The sequence below is a fragment of the Zootoca vivipara genome, chromosome 5, assembly GCF_965207765.1.
Source record: "Zootoca vivipara chromosome 5, rZooViv2.hap1.1, whole genome shotgun sequence".
NCBI classification, from domain to species: Eukaryota; Metazoa; Chordata; class Lepidosauria; order Squamata; family Lacertidae; genus Zootoca; species Zootoca vivipara.
The window spans coordinates 9,147,427-9,165,197 of NC_142588.1; the positions used below are offsets into that span (position 1 = coordinate 9,147,427).

Genomic DNA, 17,771 nt, shown 5'->3' on the forward strand with positions numbered 1-17,771 from the left:
ACAAGAGGCACGCAATTACTAAATTATAAGCTATGGAGTACACCAGTGGTGGCCAACCCTTTTTGGAAAATGTACCACAAGTTAATTGCAAACTAGTTGATAGGGTCAGTTTTTATGCCATAGCTAGGTTCACATGACCTTCAGAAGAACCACAATCTACCACAGCCTCTGGAGTTCAAGTTGGCTACCCATGAAGTACGCTATACAAAATGCTAAACTATACTATACAAGATTACTACACAACAAGAGCAAATATATATTATGCACTGTGATTAATTTATAAATATTAGATAAAGCTAATCAATCTAGTTGAGAATATGATACAGAAAACTCCATGTCAAATCTTCCATGTCTACTAACCCAGATAGTACATTTCAAGGAAGTGTGAATTCTTGCTGTTGTTGAAACAGAGACAAGCTGGCAGGATTAACCCATAAAACCACAATTTTGGGTTTTTTTTAAAATGAGTGCTGAAGAATCTAAATGAAAATACCAGATGAAGATCTCTTTCAAGTCAATATACTCTTCACTGGGGAATATTAAGACCAGTAGAAGGAATAGAGTCTCCTAACCACTTAGGTTTGGAAGTAGCCTAACCAGCCTTATTTTAATTATTTTAACCAGTTCTTGAGCAAAGAGGCTTCGCAAAATCTATAGCTTAGAATGTGTGGGCCTTGTTGGACTCCAATGGGCAGAAATGATGGGAGATAATAATCCAGGAACACATGAAGGTTCTCCATCCCTAACAGAGACAGTAGACAGCCTGCACCTATAATTTTTCTTAATGGACAATTTGGAGAAGTTTAAACTTGTTTCAAGTGCAATGCAGCTCTGCAACCTCCACCAAAATGATCTCTCAAAGCAACCCAAAAATGCAAGAGATCTTGGGCACCATGAAACATACATGGAGCTCTGAACAGAAGCAATCATAACTGAATATTGGTATATACAGGCATACACTTAGCGTGAATCTGCATCTTTCATAACTGGATTCATTAGCTAATTTAGACAGAATTAACCACCACCCCAGAGTCACTGTTCATAGCATAATTTACACAGGAGACCCAAAACATAGTCCTGATTTATTGTCACCTGCACAGTAACTAACTATGTCCCCAAATTTCAGCTACTTACAGTGTTCTGCAAATGAAAAACACCTGTAATTAAAAAAAACCCAACAGCAGCTCTTCCACAAAATCTATTGATTTTCTTGGATGAGAGTTAATCTTGCAACAGCCCAACGTGGAAAAAAGTGTTGTGGTGTGTTGCAGTATATCCGCTCTCAGCCTTGCCCCACTATTCACCTTGATGCCCTCCAATACTGGTGCTGTATCTTTCAAAGTCTCTGAATGCAGGGTCAGGTCCACCTTTGCCAGTTCTTGTTCGGTATCCACAGCTATCTTGCTTTCCTTTATATGCACAGCTGAAGTATCAATATCTATTGCATCCACCTCCTTCTAAAACACAAAGTAACATCATATAAAACCCGGAATTTAAAAACACATTTTGATCACGACCCCAAGTTCCACCTCTGAAGCTCTATGCATGGCATTTGACAGTTCCAACACATGTTCTTACTGGGAGAGAGAAGGAATTAAATCAGTTGTTGTCTCTGGCTAGTGAGTGGGACTAATTTCATTTCACCTTCATGTCTGCATTTGCAGTGTAGCTGAAAGGGTAGGAAAGAGGAGGAGTTCTTGATCCACTGGGTAATGGTACAGGTTGATGTCCCTCCCAATGATATAATTTTTGCTGAGAGAGAGGGGAAAGAATCCTGCCAGTAGCTTTTGATTGGGGCCATGTTGCTTCTGTATGTGCAATATAATGACCATTATTGGAAAGGCAATATGTAGGAAAAGACTATACAGGCAGCAGCTCCTGTTACACTAAACTTTCAATCTTTTTTTGGAGGGGGGGGTAGAAACCATACATTTTCCTCCTTCACAGAGGATTATAGAAAGTCACAGGTTTATGCACAGTTGTGGTACTAAAAATCAGAGCCCTTATAGTGAACCATTTTTTAAAATTAAAAAACAAGTTGGGAGTTCGGCATAAGAAATGCTTAAAACTATCCTGTAACCAGTGCAAGCTTACAACTTTCCCCTACTTTTACATATCAAACCCCTGATCTGTGTGATTTAAGTTTCTGAAACAGCTGCAGAAAAAAATGTATGCATCCAAGTGCCCCTCTGCATCGTGACCATCATATGTATTTATTATTATTACAAGTTTCTATTTGGAAGTTGCCCATTTGGAAGAAGTGCAAAATCAACTTCACAGAAAGTTAAGAGAGACTGAAAAAAAGTAAGGATGGAGTAAAGCGTTCACAACAGACACTGGTGCCTTTTTAAAGAGCCTACCCTCTCAGCAACCTGAAGGGTCTCCTTGGCCTTCTCAGCAGCTTCTGACAGCCTTTCCAATTCTTTTTCTTGGTTTTCTTTCCTAATAGCTTCTTCCTCCTGAAGGGTTGCCTCCAGTCTGGCTTTATTGTCCAGTTTTTCTCCTTCCACTTCTGCCGCTTTAACTTGAGCTTCTTTGGCCTAAAACAAACAAACAAAAACCAATCGACTTCCAGATTTTACACTGTTCTATAGGAATTTTAACAGAAGAGTACACATAGTACTACCGGTAGCAGTCTGGTCTAGCTGTTTACTTCCGCATTCTACAATGTAAGAAAGCTCCAACCCAGGGGTCCCCAAACTACGGCCCCCGGGCCGGATGCGGCCCAATTAGCCTGCCAATCCGGCCCGCGACGACCCCCGCCGCCTGCTCTTATGGCGCGCAGCGCGGCAACGCTCTTCCGGGTTGGGAAAAAAAGCGCCGAAAATCCTTTGTGCGCATGCGTATGGGCCTCTCCCGACCTGGAAGAAGTCATTTCTGGTGCACTTCCGGGGCGGGGGAGGCCCACGCGCATGTGCACAACGGATTTTCGGCGCTTTTCCCACCCTGGAAGCGCGCCGCCGCGCCAGTAAGCGCCCGTGCGCATGCGCACGGGTGTGCACTCCCCCGCCCGCCGGCCCGCACAGGCGCTCGCTCCCCCGCCCTCCGGCCCGCCGCGCGATCGGCGCGGTGGGAACCGGCTCAAACGCCGGTAAGTCTGGGGACCCCTGCTCCAACCAATCCTATGCTGCTCACTCACACAGGGTGCAAGAAGAGTAACACTTAAAAGCGCAAAATGGGTCAACCAGTGATTTGAACCAAGAATATCGCAGTCAGTTATTTAACACCCTTAGCACTACTCCACACCACACAAGAAAACTGATGCAGATAAATGACAATAGTAAACTTTTATTACATATGTGATTTAGATCAGGCATAACGGTAAGGGATGAATTATGTCCTGCATGCTATACTGTTTACCACAAAACTAATTAATCCTCTCTAATCTCTGCTTTTTAAAAATTTGCTTTGAACATCAAGGATCAATCCACCATCCATAGAACTGTAAAGGACAATAGAAGAACAACTGGTTTTGTAAATCACCATAAGTACAGTCCACAGCACAAAAGCAGTACAGTACATAGTTTCAATCTCAGCTAGGTGACTAAAGTAGGTCTTGCTCAGTGCTTTTTTTCCTTAAAAAAATGATTAGGGGTACTCTAATTTTGACTCAAGAATATCAAATTGGGAAAAATAAAGACCGTAAATGGACAAAAGTATAAAGATTCACAAAATGTTTAGGGGTATGTGTACCCCTGCATCCCCCCAGAAAAAAGCACTGGTCTTACTAATGAGTCAATATGCACTTGCCCTGCTCCTGCACTCTGACCACTAGCTTGACTTATAAAAACCCAGTGCAGCTTCTCTTCACCACAGAGATAAAGTGTGGAAAACACTTCAGTTGCTAAATTTGTGCATTAAGAGAGGGCAACCTTAAATAAATTGCAATATCAACCATATACCTGTATCTATATTCAAATGCTAAAGCATGAATGAGAAATGAGACGGTGCATATTTGCAGCGAATCAACAAGCAGCATTATTCTGGATTTGAAAGATGAAAATGCTTCAGAATATGAAACATCTCCAGCACTAGAATTATATGCTGTAGCAGAGAAAGCCCCCTAAGGAACAAAGATTTTAGATTCAATGGCGTTAACAGAATGTAGTTGCAATTTAAATAAGACATACCACACTTTCAGGTAGTGTTTGCAGGGTTGTTTTAAGCTGGTCAGCTGGTGAAAGAGTATCTGGAAGGTACATAGCTCTGGATAAAATAAGCAGTGAAGTTGGGATTTCCTGGTTCAGATGCAAGTCTAACCACTGCAATTAAAAGATAAAGTATTAGAACAGTACATCTTTCTACACTCCAAAACACTTATGAACTGGGTAAATCTAGCTAAATCCATTTATTTTTCAACTACTATTGAACTTCTGAATAAAAGTGCTGTTAATCAAGGATTTGGGGCAGGAGAATATCATGTTAAACAGCTCTGATAACTGATAGCCTTTCAAATCCTGGGGGAAAAAGTCTCAGGGTGGGACACAAATAATTGATATGAATTTGTGGCAAGTATATTTGCCTCATAGCAACATATCTCCTCCAAGCAGAGATTGTGCACATCACAGGACTAGGAGGGTGGGAAATGTATGACAGCAGTGTAGGAGAGCAGAAACATGACAACATAGTTCACATCTGGCAACCAATATGCTCCTATACGGGTAGACGAGTCTAAAAAGCTTTGGACACTAATTTTCACGGCCCTCTTGTGGCTATGTGACTCATTTACCAGAAATAATGTGTTTAGTGTCAACTCTGGAAGTGTTAGAAGGCTTTTGCTCTAGGAGGCTTAGTTTGGTCAGAATTGAGTATACATTTCCAGGTTTAATGCTAAATGCATTACTTCTGGTAAATGGAGGACCAAGAAATGATGCCAAAACACACACAGCATGAGCTGCTTTTGGGTGATCAAAAGCTCATGTACCCTCTTTCTTGATCAGTACCTGCTTAAGCTGATCCCTCAAACGGTCTTCTGTTACGCCAAGTGCTCTCATGCCTCTTGCACGACATGCTGCTTGTAGCTCTTTAACAGTCAGGGTGTCCACATTTTCCTCAGCAATCAGCTAGACAGACACAAATATCAATAACTACACTAATCACTGTGAAGAAATATCTTTATCACCTAATAATACAATCATTACAAGAAAGCAGGATACCATTAGAGGATGGAATTCAGTTTAGTGCCAGACAAGGGCTGCCAAGTACGTTCTAATCAACTGTTCTATGTTTCGTGGTAAGACTATAGCTGTCCTATAGCAAGTCTAATTGTGAAATAGACCCAACATTCCCAGATGAATGAAATTCTGCATTCCACAATGCAGTTGCTTAAAATAATTTTAAAAGCCATTTGAAACAACAGAAGCAACTAGAAAATTTGTAGCAAAAGGGAATTCTCTTACTTTATCATCTGCTTTTATAGATCTCAACCTCATTATTAGCTGGAAACGAAGAAAATTATTTGTCCCCATTGACTGAAGTTCTAACAGTTTACAGAGAGCTACCAACTGAGGTCTTGTGAGATTATCAAGGGTTAGCTCATCTTCAAATAGTTTAGAGAATCGTAAAATTTCTTCATTGCTTGGTCTTTCACCAGTTTCACGGATCTGAAAGTAGAAAACACATTTTATAAGACTTAAAGCTACATTCCCTCAACTTTTATTTAAGAAATGTGCAGTTCTTTAATAATTTATGGGACATGTCTCAGTCTTATGACTCCACACTTATGGAATTTGGGATGAAGTGTAAAATCCTGACGGCCTCAGTTTTCCTTTGAAGCAACACATGCAACAGCCATAGCACCTACATATAACTCTCTCTATCAGACAAGCAAGAAGAATTGTCACCATTCATGTACAGATCCCAGCCAGGCACTTGAGGAGGATGCAGAGCAGGCCTAGAGAACACAGGTCTTAGGTTTCCCATGCCAAAGCAGGAAGTTCACAGCTACAACATCCATGGTAGGTTGTTATCCAACCTCTGCTTAAAAGCCTCTACACAAAAGGAAAAGGGTTGTTTGCTACTGCTGCTAGATTTTTTAATACACCAAGAACAGTAGGTGCAATGCAGGTGGCAACCACTGACTACCCCAACTTCAGTCTGAACGTTGTGTAGCTGGACAAAGGCAAGCACACATTTGAGTGGGGCAGGCCATAAGCTTGCTTTCCATGCACTGCTCCACATAGGAAGAAAGCATGAGAATTAGCTGTACTGAATGAAGCAGTGTTGTCATCTTAAATTGGTTGTTAACCAGACTGGACAAGCTGTATTTCAACAGTTTTGAAAATGGGGGCTTATGCATGGAAGAACACTGTATGTGCTCTTTACATTTTTTTAAAATCTGAAGCTATCTATTTTTAAAGTAACCTGTAGCAGTTTAAAGTATTTGAGTCCCCTATCTTGCAATTCTCTTTTAAATGTCTACAATTTTCATTTGAAAGACATGCCCAGTGGAAATGTGGTATGGCATGGATCTTAGACCCTTCTTGCAGTGATAATCAGAAGTGGCCTGCCCAGTGGAACAGAGCCCCAAAGCCAGATTCCTAGCAACCGCATCACTGCCACTTAACAGGAGGTAAAGGGGCAGAATAGCAGGGAGGTCAGTGCAGCTCCTATACCATGCTGACCTTCCAGCCTCTCCTCTCAGTAAACAGCAGCACCCCTGCTGCCAGGAAGCAAGTGTCATTAATCTTCCCCACAGGGTCAATCACTTCTGGTGATCAGAAACCACAACAAACTGCGTTGGACAGGGGTAGGCAACCTAAGGCCCGTGGGCTGGATGCAGCCCAATCACCTTCTCAATTCGGCCCAGAATGTGTCCTTTTATTTAAAATGCATCTCTGGGTTATTTGTAGGGTCTGCCTGGTGTTTTTACATGAGTAGAATGTGTGCTTTTATTTAAAATGCATCTCTGGGTTATTTGTGGGGCATAGGAATTCATTCATTGGTTTTCCCCCCAAAATATAGTCCAGCCCACCACATGGTCTGAGGGACGGTGGACCAGCCCACAGCTGAAAAAGGTTGCTGACCCCTGGCCTTGGAGGTCTGATAGCTGAATCCACTGGAAATGAAGAGGGATTCAGCATAGATAGCTCCAAGGAAGAGGACAAAAGGCTGCCGAACTCTGAACCTAAAACTTTTGGATGAGTAAGTCAACCCACCAATCACCAAAAACTCCCATTGGAAAAATTTAAGGAAATAATTTGGTGTGATTCAACAGTGCATGGCTTCAAGCCTGACTACCATCTCTAATGAACTTAGTCTGATTGGCTTCAACACTGCTCCTATAAAATACGTTTGGCAAGGATACAAGAAAGTACCTTTTCAGTAGTCATGCCTAGGGTTTGAAACTCTTTCCCAAGGACGCCTATTTAGTGTCTTTCACCCGCATTAAACTCCACCAGCAAATGGAGGCCTTCTTGTTTGGGCAAGTCTTTAGACCGCAGGAGTGATTTGTTTTTCTGCTTCTGATTTTTGATTGGCTGCTCTTTTTACAAACCTGCACTTGCTTTCAATTAGTGTTTTTAATAGTGGCTGTATGTCGCTTTTTAACATTAACTTCTATACAGTATGGCATTACTATTAATATTGTTCAACACCTTGGATGCTTAATGCAGAAAGGCAAAGTATGAGTGAAATCTAATGCTATAGAAATCCTCCGGAGTAAATTTTGAACCAGCTGCAGGGAGAAAGAAGGTGGTGAAGTCCCATTTCACTAATACACCATCAGTAAAAAAGGAATATTTTACCTTTTGAAAGAAGGTGGAAAAGTCTTTAGTAACATTCCCTTTGGCTGCTTTATTTTTTAAGGCGATCTCTTCAATGGTATCTTGAAGAAATTTAGCCAGTTCAAGCTTCACTCTAAGCTCTTTCTTCAATCTCTCTTCCTAAGAAGTAAATAACAAATTGGGTTCCATGACAGAAGAAAAGTGGAATAAAACTGGAATTTAATCAGTCAGAACATCTGTTTTGCCACAAAGTATTAAACTGCTGATTCATATTTTAGTTACCTTCTTAGATTTTGTCTCAAATGTTGAAGGGAGCATATTGGGGAACAGCTTTACAGCTACGGGAAGCAGGAATTCCATGAAAGGAACAACAAGAAAGACTAGGAAAGGGACCAACCGAAAGAGATCAGCACATATCCGAAGGAACTGAAAGCAACAAATAAGTAAGGAGATTAGTAACCATAAAAACAAGTCAATATGACATAGCATGTTATCCATACAGTAGTATGATATTTATTTGTATTCTGCATTATATTCCAACAACTTTTGGAATATAGAAAAACCATCTTAACATCAATTTGTTAGAAGATAATGAACTGAATTGCAAGGTAATATTTTTGCACTCCTTGCTTTGACATCGTTACATTCAAATCAGCTTTAATTTTAAACCAGACTCTTTTCTCCTTAATTTACAAATTGAAATGTTCACTTTTTGCTTATGCTGTAAAGTCTCGTATATATATTTCAACTACAACAGTTGAAGCAGTGGTGTGGTAGTCGTTACAGAATCCATATAAGGGATAGTCCCCAACATGCACTATTAGAGATTTCCCTTGTACTGAATAATGTTTAAATATTGAATGATGCGTTGATATGAAAATGTGGAATCTTAACCCTAAATTTGCAGAATGGGAAGTGAGTGCCCCGACAACTGTATGCTATGACAAATAGTTTCCAGTGTCATGACAACGCTGCAAGCAAAATTTTCTGAAACTCCCATTTTTCTAGGAGCATTTTGCAACAGGGAATTTCATTAGTGCAAGCAGTTTCTGAGCTCTGGGCACAGTACTGCACCTAAGATTTCAGCTTAAAATTGCAGAGTGGAAGGAAAGGAGGACCCTTTTCTGCCTCCCCCACTTCCAGTTACTCTCTGAAGACTGGAGAAGAGACCCTCTTAAGATTATTAGGGGGGTGGGCAGGGGAGAGGAGGGTCTAGACCATGTGAAAAATGAACATAATATTTTAGCTGTAGTTCATTCATTTTCAACTTTGTATTCTGGTATAAAAAAGCACACCTAGACATTCATTGTTGCATCCATAACCTACATTTAAAGTACCATTTAGCTCCTAGCTTTCAGATCTTGGTTTCTAACACTGTCTGAAACTATTCAATTGTTCAGAACATGAAAATAAAACTACAAAATTATAGATATTTAATCTAATGAACAATTATTGCAATAGACTCATTTTTCGTTTTTCGATATGTAAAAATGTACAGCAATTCAAGCAGCAATCCTATACCCACTTACCTGGGAGAAAGCCTCATTGAACTAAATAGGGCTCACTTCTGAAAACCGTATGTGGAGTAGCATAGCTAAAGAACAGACAGATAACTTGCAGCTTACATCGATTTCACTAATGTGAAAGCTTCCCAGGGTCCTCCCTGAGCCCAGTAAACAGCCCTCCACCTTGTGGAGGGGCAGTCTGGGAGTTCCTGTATTTATGTGATTTTGTGTTTACATGTGGACCCCTAGAACTGAACCCTCACATAAGCTGTGAGTTACCTGTACACCACTGAGTGCAAGTAGCTTAAGGACACTGGTCACTCAATATTTTTCTAACATGGGGTAGAAAAATTGTGCACACTTTTCTGGGTAAGAATCATGCAAGTGATGTTCTGCTACATTTAAATGCATATAGAAGATGCTTTGTACAGAAAAACCAAACACTTCAACAAATGTTCATGTTTTGTACAGTCATTTAAGGAAAAAATGTATAAGCAGCCTTGATCCAGTACACCTGAAGGAGCATATCCACCCCCATCATTCTGCCCAGACACTGAGGTCCATCGCCAAGGGCCTTCTGGCAGTTCCCTCGCTGCGAGAAGCCAAGTTACAGGAAACCAGGCAGAGGGCCTTCTCGGTAGTGGCACCCGCCCTGTGGAACGCCCTCCCACTAGATGTCAAAAAGAAAAATAACTACCAGACTTTTAGAGGACATCTGAAGGCAGTCCTGTTTAGGGAAGCTTTTAATCTTTAAGAAATTAGTGTATTCTAATATTTCTGTTGGAAGTCGCCCAGAGTGGCTGGGGAAACCCAGCCAGATGGGCCAGGGTATAAATAATAAATATTATTATTATTATTATTATTATTAGTCCGAATCTCCTCTCCTGCCCTCCCCTCTGGAGCAGCAGAAAACAAGTTTGCTCCCTCTTGCAGCCCTCAGATATTGGAAGATGGCTCTCCCCTCTCCTCTCAGTCTCTTCTCCAGGCTGTGGAATGCCCTCCCACCAGATGTCAAAGAGAAAAACAACTACCAGACTTTTAGAAGACATCTGCAGGCAACCCTGTTTAGGGAGGTTTTTAAATGTTTGACGGACTATATTTTAATATTTTGTTAGAAGCCGCCCAGAATGGCTGGGGAAACCCAGCCAGATGGGCCAGGGTATAAATAATAAATTATTTATTTATTTATTTCAACCAGTGATATTCATGGTGATGTGCATTTACTGGTAAAAATGTTTCAATAATGTATCGCTAATGTCACTCTGTATAAACAATAAAGCCGTTAACTCAGCTTTTAAGACATCTAAAATTGAACCACCGAAACAATACAATGGATTCAGTACCTGTCTCCGTTCTCGGCGGGATAAAGTGCTCCCATGAAGAATTCTCCAGAGCATCCTTGCAGCAATTTTTGTATCAATCCACAACAATCGAAAGCCATGATAGTAGTGCTTCAGTTCATCAACAATTCTCTGTCCAATAGATTTTTTAACTATGCTTTCTTCTACTGTTGGGCTATAAATTGGGCCCCCTTCTTCCAGTTTCTTATTTTTATCCTTGAGAGACTTAAGCGACTTTTCTACCACGGAGTCATCATAACGGGCTTGTGAAGAATGCCACTGTCGTACTGGAAGATAACATGGCCCCAAAACTCCTCCATTAGCAGTTGGTGACCACAGGTCAAACGATCTCAAAGCTGTAAAGTGCCTTTGTCCTGATCCTTCAGTCCGATTATAATCCCCTTTTGCAAAGCAAACGTAAACAGGAGAGGCACTAGTGCAATATTTAAAATGAACAGTCCTGTAAAAAAAAGAAGTGTGTTTGTATTTACATGGCACATAGTACTTCACAATTCTTTGCATTTAACTTTACCCTATGATTATACAAGACTAAGATAGTGACATGAAGGGCTGTCCAAAAAGATTTGTATGAGTGGAGATACAAAGCCAACACTCTTTCCACTACACCTTAAAGGCACTCTGACAAAATATATTCTGCTACAAGACTCGCATACCAGATCACAACTGTCAAGTTCTTGTTTCATGCCTGACAAGTTTACAGCTTCGTTTAGCAAAGTCTGTTATATTAGTAATAAAAATAATTTATTATTTGTACCCCGCCCATCCGGCCAAGTCTCCCCAGCCACTGTGGGCGGCTTTCAGCAAAGATTAAAATACAATAAAATGTCACAGATTAAAAACTTCCCAAAACAGGGCTGCCTTCAGATGTTTTCTAAATGTCAGGTAGTTGTTTATCTCTTTGACCTCTGATAGGAGGGCATTCCACAGGGTGGACGCCACTACAGAGAATGCCCTCTGCCTGGTTCCCTGTAGCTTTGCTTCTCGCAGTGAGGGAACCGCCAGAAGGCCCTCAGCACTGGACCTCAGTGTCCGGGCAGAACAATGGGGGTGGAGACGCTCCTTTATATATACTGGGCCGAGGCTGTTTAGGGCTTTAAAGGTCAGCATCAACACTTTGAATTGCGCTCAGAAACGTACTAGGATTTACTGCAAACCTACAGAAAAGTTTGAAGCAAGATGTAATGCCTTTTTCTTAGAATTCAGCAGCTAGAATTCACACTCTCTGAGGACTATTACTTACAGCTGGGATTAGGAACCTCTGCCCCATTCTTAGCCTACCAAGGAGCTCAATTGGGCCCATGAGGCCACTTTCCCCAAACTGTACCTGACCTGCCATCACCTGGTATCACTGGTCTTGGCAACTTAAAAGGAAAGCACAGGGAAATTCCTACCCTATGAAGGGGGAGGTACCAGTGACCACACGTGAATAGGCTTGTTCAAAAAAGCCAGAAAGTTTGAGGACCAATTCAATATATCCAGTTTAGTTTAAGCACTTATTTTATATACAGGCACAACCCCATTTCATGTGCATTCCACTCATGTGCAACTGCATATATGCATGCTGCCACAAAATAAATGATTTGAACCAGGATATGGTGCCAAAATGGCGCAAAAAGAGTAGAAGAGATGGAGAGCAGCAGAAAACAGCTTGCATGGCGGCTCCAAGAGTCTTGCCACCCTCACTCGCTCAGGATCTGAGAGTCCCTCCACCCTCCACTGCCCTCTCCCCTGCCGCCCCACAAGCGGGCAGCAACATTATTTCTTGGGGGTGGGTGAGAAACTAGATAAGAAACCATGTCCAGCAACTTCCAAGACTAGCGGGGAGAACACTGAAAGGCATCGCTGTGGTGTTGGGCCCCAGGAGCCACCTACCCCGTTCAACTTTCCAGTTACCAGAGGCAGGCAGGGCGCACGAGTGCAACACCACATTGCTGCCCAGGGAAGGTGGGTGGAATCTGCTGAGAGAGCCGCTTCCCAGCCTCTCTCAACACCGCTCTCACCACTTTACGCGGTTTCACGTATACAAGTGCAGTTCGGGAACGTAAGCCCCGTGTAAGTAGGGGGACGCCTGTAATCATTTCTATTGCGGATGTCTGCATGATTAATTTGTTTTCTCATACATTATGAGGAAATAAACTAATCTCTAACTTCCTGAACTATTGGGGAAACTCAGTTACTTTGGATTATTTATTATCTGCATCCCATTGAGGGAAAGTGATCTTCTGAATATATTTACTTACGTATGATTGATTAGCCGCAGGGATGCACAGCTAAAACAAGCACGGTTTTCCAAATGACCTGGAAGTAAAAAATAAAGAGCCTGTAAACCAGTAGATTGGAATACCATACATTGTATTTGTAGCAACATCAATATCAAAATAGCTTTGTTCAATACTACTACACCACTGCAAACAGAAACATTAATAAGTTGTATGCTCAGGACAGGTTACAAGAAGCCTTCAGGAGACTGGGTGATGAGCAAAGAAAGCAGATTATTCAAATAAAACTGTATCATAAGTCTCAAATCCCAGCAATAACAGCAGCAAATGATTCATTTTACTTTCATTTAATTTTTAACTTGTACGCTCTCTTTCCTATAACAATTTTCAATAGAACTAAAAACAAGTTGACAAAATTCAAGAATTCATTTCACATACAAGATTACAAAGTAGTATCAACAAACAGAACAAAATCACACCATCAATTGCAAAATGTTAAATAAACTGCACTGTAGTGCCTCTCACTCTCCAAAACATTATACTTTTTATGATTCTAGAAGCTATACTTTCTGTGGTTCAAATATTAATTTTAAAATTATATATGTGTATAATTATTTAAATACCTGTGGTTAGGCAACTGTATGTATTGTCTTTAATATATGAACGATACACACTTGTACTGAGATGTGCTCTGCTTTATTTGTATTTAAAAATGGATTTTTAATTATTTATTTTGCAATTTGTTGTTTAATGTCAGTCTACAGTTACACCTTGCAATACTTAAGGCATAGTCATTAGTGGATAACAGACCATTCTTAGAAGCACTTAAGGCTACTTAAGAAGCACATACAAGATAAGATTAGCAATTACATTCTAAGGGGATTTTAGAAAGAAAACAAGTGATTATCGTATTAAAGCTGAAAAAACACACAATAAAACTAGTAAGAAAAATATGCAGGCCACAACAAAATGTAATCAAACACAGCCAGTGTATGGCATACAACTGTTAGTATAAGGAAAAGGCGGAGGAGACAGAAATGCTTCTAAATTAGATCTGGGGATTAGTCACACTAGGAATACTCTGAAACTGCACATGTGCCATGTTTCACCTGAGATTTGGCACCTCACACAAAGCCTAGAGTAAACAGAAAGGCACAAGAGTGTCTGAAGTTTTCTACAGTATAAAAATAAATACATTTGCAGCCTTCATTGCTGCAGATATCTTTAAAGTCTTCAAAAGGATATACTGTAGTGTTGAAGTGATAACGTTTCTGTATCATGAATGACTAAATGCACAGCCTAGACACGTTCCCACATAATTATCACCAGGCACTAAATCACATCACTCTTTGAAGAAAAAAAGTCTAGTTCTATAGGTCTCAGACATTAATTACACCACAAAGCATGTACATTCAGAAGTCTGTTCCCAGTAATCTTTGAGATATATTTTATATACCCATCAGTTTAATGGCCCCCAGATCAAAGTTCACTGAACACTCCACCTGAAGGAGTCACTGCATCATATTTTCAAAGGTTTCATAAAGAAGCTGCACTTAGAACAGTGAATAGAGGATTCACTAGTGCCATGCCAGTTCAGCAACTCCTTCTTGCACCCTCCAGATGCAATAATTAGGTTGGGGTCCTCTATTCCCATGGCTTCATAATGAAATTAGTCTCTAAGTTTCTGAATAATGACTGCAGCCCAAGGTGTGTACCTCCTCAAAGAGAACATGCCTCCTATGAGACTCACTACTTACCTAGACTAGCAGCTGCTATCATGGGAACCCGGAAGGAAACAGTGAGACTGCAGTTGACTGGTGCTCAAATTCAGTGTCAATAACCTTCAATACATTAAGCCTGGAAGCATTCCAAGGCTTCGCTTCATGCTATTATTTTACTTATTTGATCCCTACATTTTTATTTTTGGGCATCACAGCAAGCTGACTTGTACTAGAACACTAGACTCAATATTAACTCCAGGGTGCATCACCATTCCTTCTAACCACCAGAAAGGCAAAACAGAGAGCAAACTATCCTACAAGCAAAGACCTGTACTGTATAATATGCACTCTATCAATAACCTAAGCTGAAGATGGCAAAACACTCCACCAATCGCATCAAGAGATATTAATATTGCACAATAATGTGTTGCACCTAAAGTCATCTTAATGCAGAGTCAGGACATAACTCTCTATTGCCCAGTTCCAGGTACTCTGGAGAGCCAGTGGTGGCAGAGTGATTAGTGGCAGACTCGGACCTGAGAGAGACCAGGGCTCAAATCTCCCCACTCAGTCATGAAGTTCTCTGGGTAAACTTGGGGGTCAGTCACTGCCTCTCAACCTAACTCTACCTCACAGGGTGGTGGTGAGGAAGGAAGGAAGTGAACAACAACAACAATTTTATTTTATTAATCACCCATTCCCACCACCACCCTTCTGAGTAATACCCCTCCCCATCCTCTGACTATACATAAGGGTCTGCTAACTTCTGTTTCAGTGTATCTGAAGAAGTGTGCATGCACACAAAAGCTCATACCAATGACAAACTTACTTGGTCTCTAAGGTGCTACTGGAAGGATTTTTTTTTCTTTCAACTACATCAGACCAACACGGCTACCTACCTGAAACAATTTTATTATTTTTACTCTGCCCATCTGGCTCGGTTTACCCAACCACTCTGGGCGGCTTCCAACAGAAGACTAAAAACATATTAAAACTTCAAACATTAAAAACTTCCCTAAACAGGGCTGCCTTCAGTCAGATGTCTTCTCAAAGTCAGATAGTTGTTTATTTCCTTGACATCTGATGGGAGGGCGTTGCACAGGGCAGGTGCCATTACTGTGAAGGCCCTCTGCCTGGTTCCCTGTAACCTCACTTCTTGCAGTGAGGGAACCACCAGAAGGCCCTCAGATCTGGACCTCAGTGAACGATGGGGGTGGAGACTGGGTATACTGGGGGTGGTATACTGGTGGTATACTGGGCTGAGGCCATTCAGGGATTTAAAAGTCAGCACCAACACTTTGAACTGTGCTCGGAAACGTACTGAGAGCCAATGCAGGTCTTTAAATATGTAATATGGTCTTGGCGGCCACTCCCAGTCACCAGTCTAGCTGCCGCATTCTGTATTATTTGTAGTTTCTGAGTCACCTTCATAGGTAGCCCCACATAGAGTGCATAGCAGTAGTCCAAGCGGGAGATAACTAGAGCATGCACCACTCTGGTGAGACAGTCTGCAGGCAGAACCACCCAACTCTTTGGAGAAAAGCGTGGGATATAAAGGCAGTGCTAGGCAATCAACCACACTCTGGCAGCAGCTCTCTGGAGACTCAGGCACAAGAGACCAGAGTTCAAATCACGGTCAGGCATGAAAAGTCGCAGGGGTGACCTTGGCAGCCTGTCACTGCCTGTCAACTCAACTCTACCTCACAGGGCTGTTCTTGTAGCGGGGATTAAATGAGCAAGAGGGAGTAAACCACAGAAGCTCCTCGGAGAAAACGGTGGGATAAAAAATCCAAGAAGTAAGTAAACAAACAAAAAACCACGCTGTGACAGCAGCTCTCCAGCAGACTTTCCCAATTACTATGGGTCCCTGGTTGTTGTTGGACTACGACTCCCATGATTCCTAGCTAGCACTGCCGGCGGTGGGGGATGATGGGAGTTGTAGTTCCTCAACATCCGGAACGGTTACGAGAGCCGGCGCAGGAGGCTCTGGGCCTTCTCGAAGCCATGCTTAGGGGGGGGGGCTCTACGGCTGACTTGTTGCGGCCGCTCCCCCTCACGGAAGCCCCCTCATACCCCAGGCCCACCCCACCGGCGCCAGGCCCGGCTGTCCCCGCCGCTTTCCTTCTCCCGCTCCCCGTTCTGACGCCGCCCTCACCGGCCTCGGGCTCCCAGCGCAGCCGCCTGGGGACGGAGCAGGCGCCCCGGCCGCAGCGCGCCAGCAGCACGAACGCCATCTCTCCACCCGCAGGACGAGGCTGCCGGTCCGGCCTAGAGAGCCGCGTCCGCTCGCTCGCCTCGCCGGGACACTTTTCTCCTCAGGAGCCGCCCGCACGGGGTGGAGAGCGGAGCCAGGTGCATGCTGGGAGACGGAGTCTTCCGAGAGAGGGGAGAAGCGGCGCACGCCGGGAAGCGGAGCCCGGCGGCTCGAAGCGATTCCCGCGGTATCTCGTTGGACGGCCTAGTGGCCAATCGGAGCCGCCGGCTCCTGATACGCTACGCCCGAGGCCGCGCCTGGAGCCTCCGGGGCGGCTCCGGGCGCCATTTTTGTTTTTTACCTCATCCCTTGAGGGGAAGCGGCGGCTTCCTCACGGGGAGCGGGAAAATTTATAGAGGCGGCTGCGATGGGATGCCTCTTCCCACCTAAACTTAAGGGCGGCAGGAAACTACTGGGGGTGTCATTGTTCTGTTTGTTAACTGCGTTATGTTAGGGTTGTTGTTGTTGTTGTTGTTTGTTACATTTGTAGCCTCCTTTTCCTCCGTGTAGCCCACGTTTAGCCTCACAACAATGACCCTGTGATACAGGCTAGGCCGAGAGATGGAATGGACGTCATATACCACGTCACACCCAGCGAGCTTGAAGGGAAGATTTGAACCCAGGGCTCTCCCAGGTCGATTCCAGCACTGTGACCTCTGTACCCAGTGCTGTTTTTCTAGGGAAAAAAAAGGGGTGCCAGAACTCGCCATGGGAATGGCGCCCACCTGAGAGGTGCCAAAGCTGGGTGTCAGTTAGTTCTGGCTGGGGGGAAAAAGCCCTGCATTGAACTACAACTGGCCTAGGACAAAAAAAACCATGTGACACTCCCACTTGCCACTTTTTAAAACCAGGATGACAAGGACCCATAAGTAAGCAATCCCAGGGTTTCGTTAGTCCACCCGCTACAAATCCACTTAGCAGTTAACCTCATCCATTTCAGAGCGCCTACTTAAATAAAGTAAATTAATCAGGCTTGGCAAACCATGG

General features: G+C 42.7%; 1 protein-coding gene across 4 annotated transcripts in view; it reads right to left on the reverse strand.

Moving 5' to 3' along the window:
* Positions 1-16,854, reverse strand: part of LETM1 (leucine zipper and EF-hand containing transmembrane protein 1) — a 29,184-nt gene extending 12,330 nt beyond the window's left edge. For 2 of the 4 annotated variants that reach the window (XM_088670009.1, XM_060275132.2), the window contains exons 1-10: positions 16,686-16,854; positions 12,831-12,888; positions 10,573-11,029; positions 8,007-8,150; positions 7,746-7,883; positions 5,400-5,603; positions 4,944-5,063; positions 4,131-4,262; positions 2,361-2,540; positions 1,305-1,454 (exon numbers count right to left, since the gene is read on the reverse strand). In XM_088670009.1, coding sequence (XP_088526135.1) covers positions 1,305-1,454; positions 2,361-2,540; positions 4,131-4,262; positions 4,944-5,063; positions 5,400-5,603; positions 7,746-7,883; positions 8,007-8,150; positions 10,573-11,029; positions 12,831-12,888; positions 16,686-16,764 — 1,662 coding nt within the window. In that variant the 5' untranslated portion in view covers positions 16,765-16,854. Of the gene's footprint in view, positions 1-1,304; positions 1,458-2,360; positions 2,541-4,130; positions 4,263-4,943; positions 5,064-5,399; positions 5,604-7,745; positions 7,884-8,006; positions 8,151-10,572; positions 11,030-12,830; positions 12,889-16,685 lie in introns of all 4 variants that reach the window. The other 2 variants (XM_035138379.3, XM_035138376.3) reach the window with 1 other exon arrangement.
* Positions 16,855-17,771: the final 917 nt, after the last annotated feature.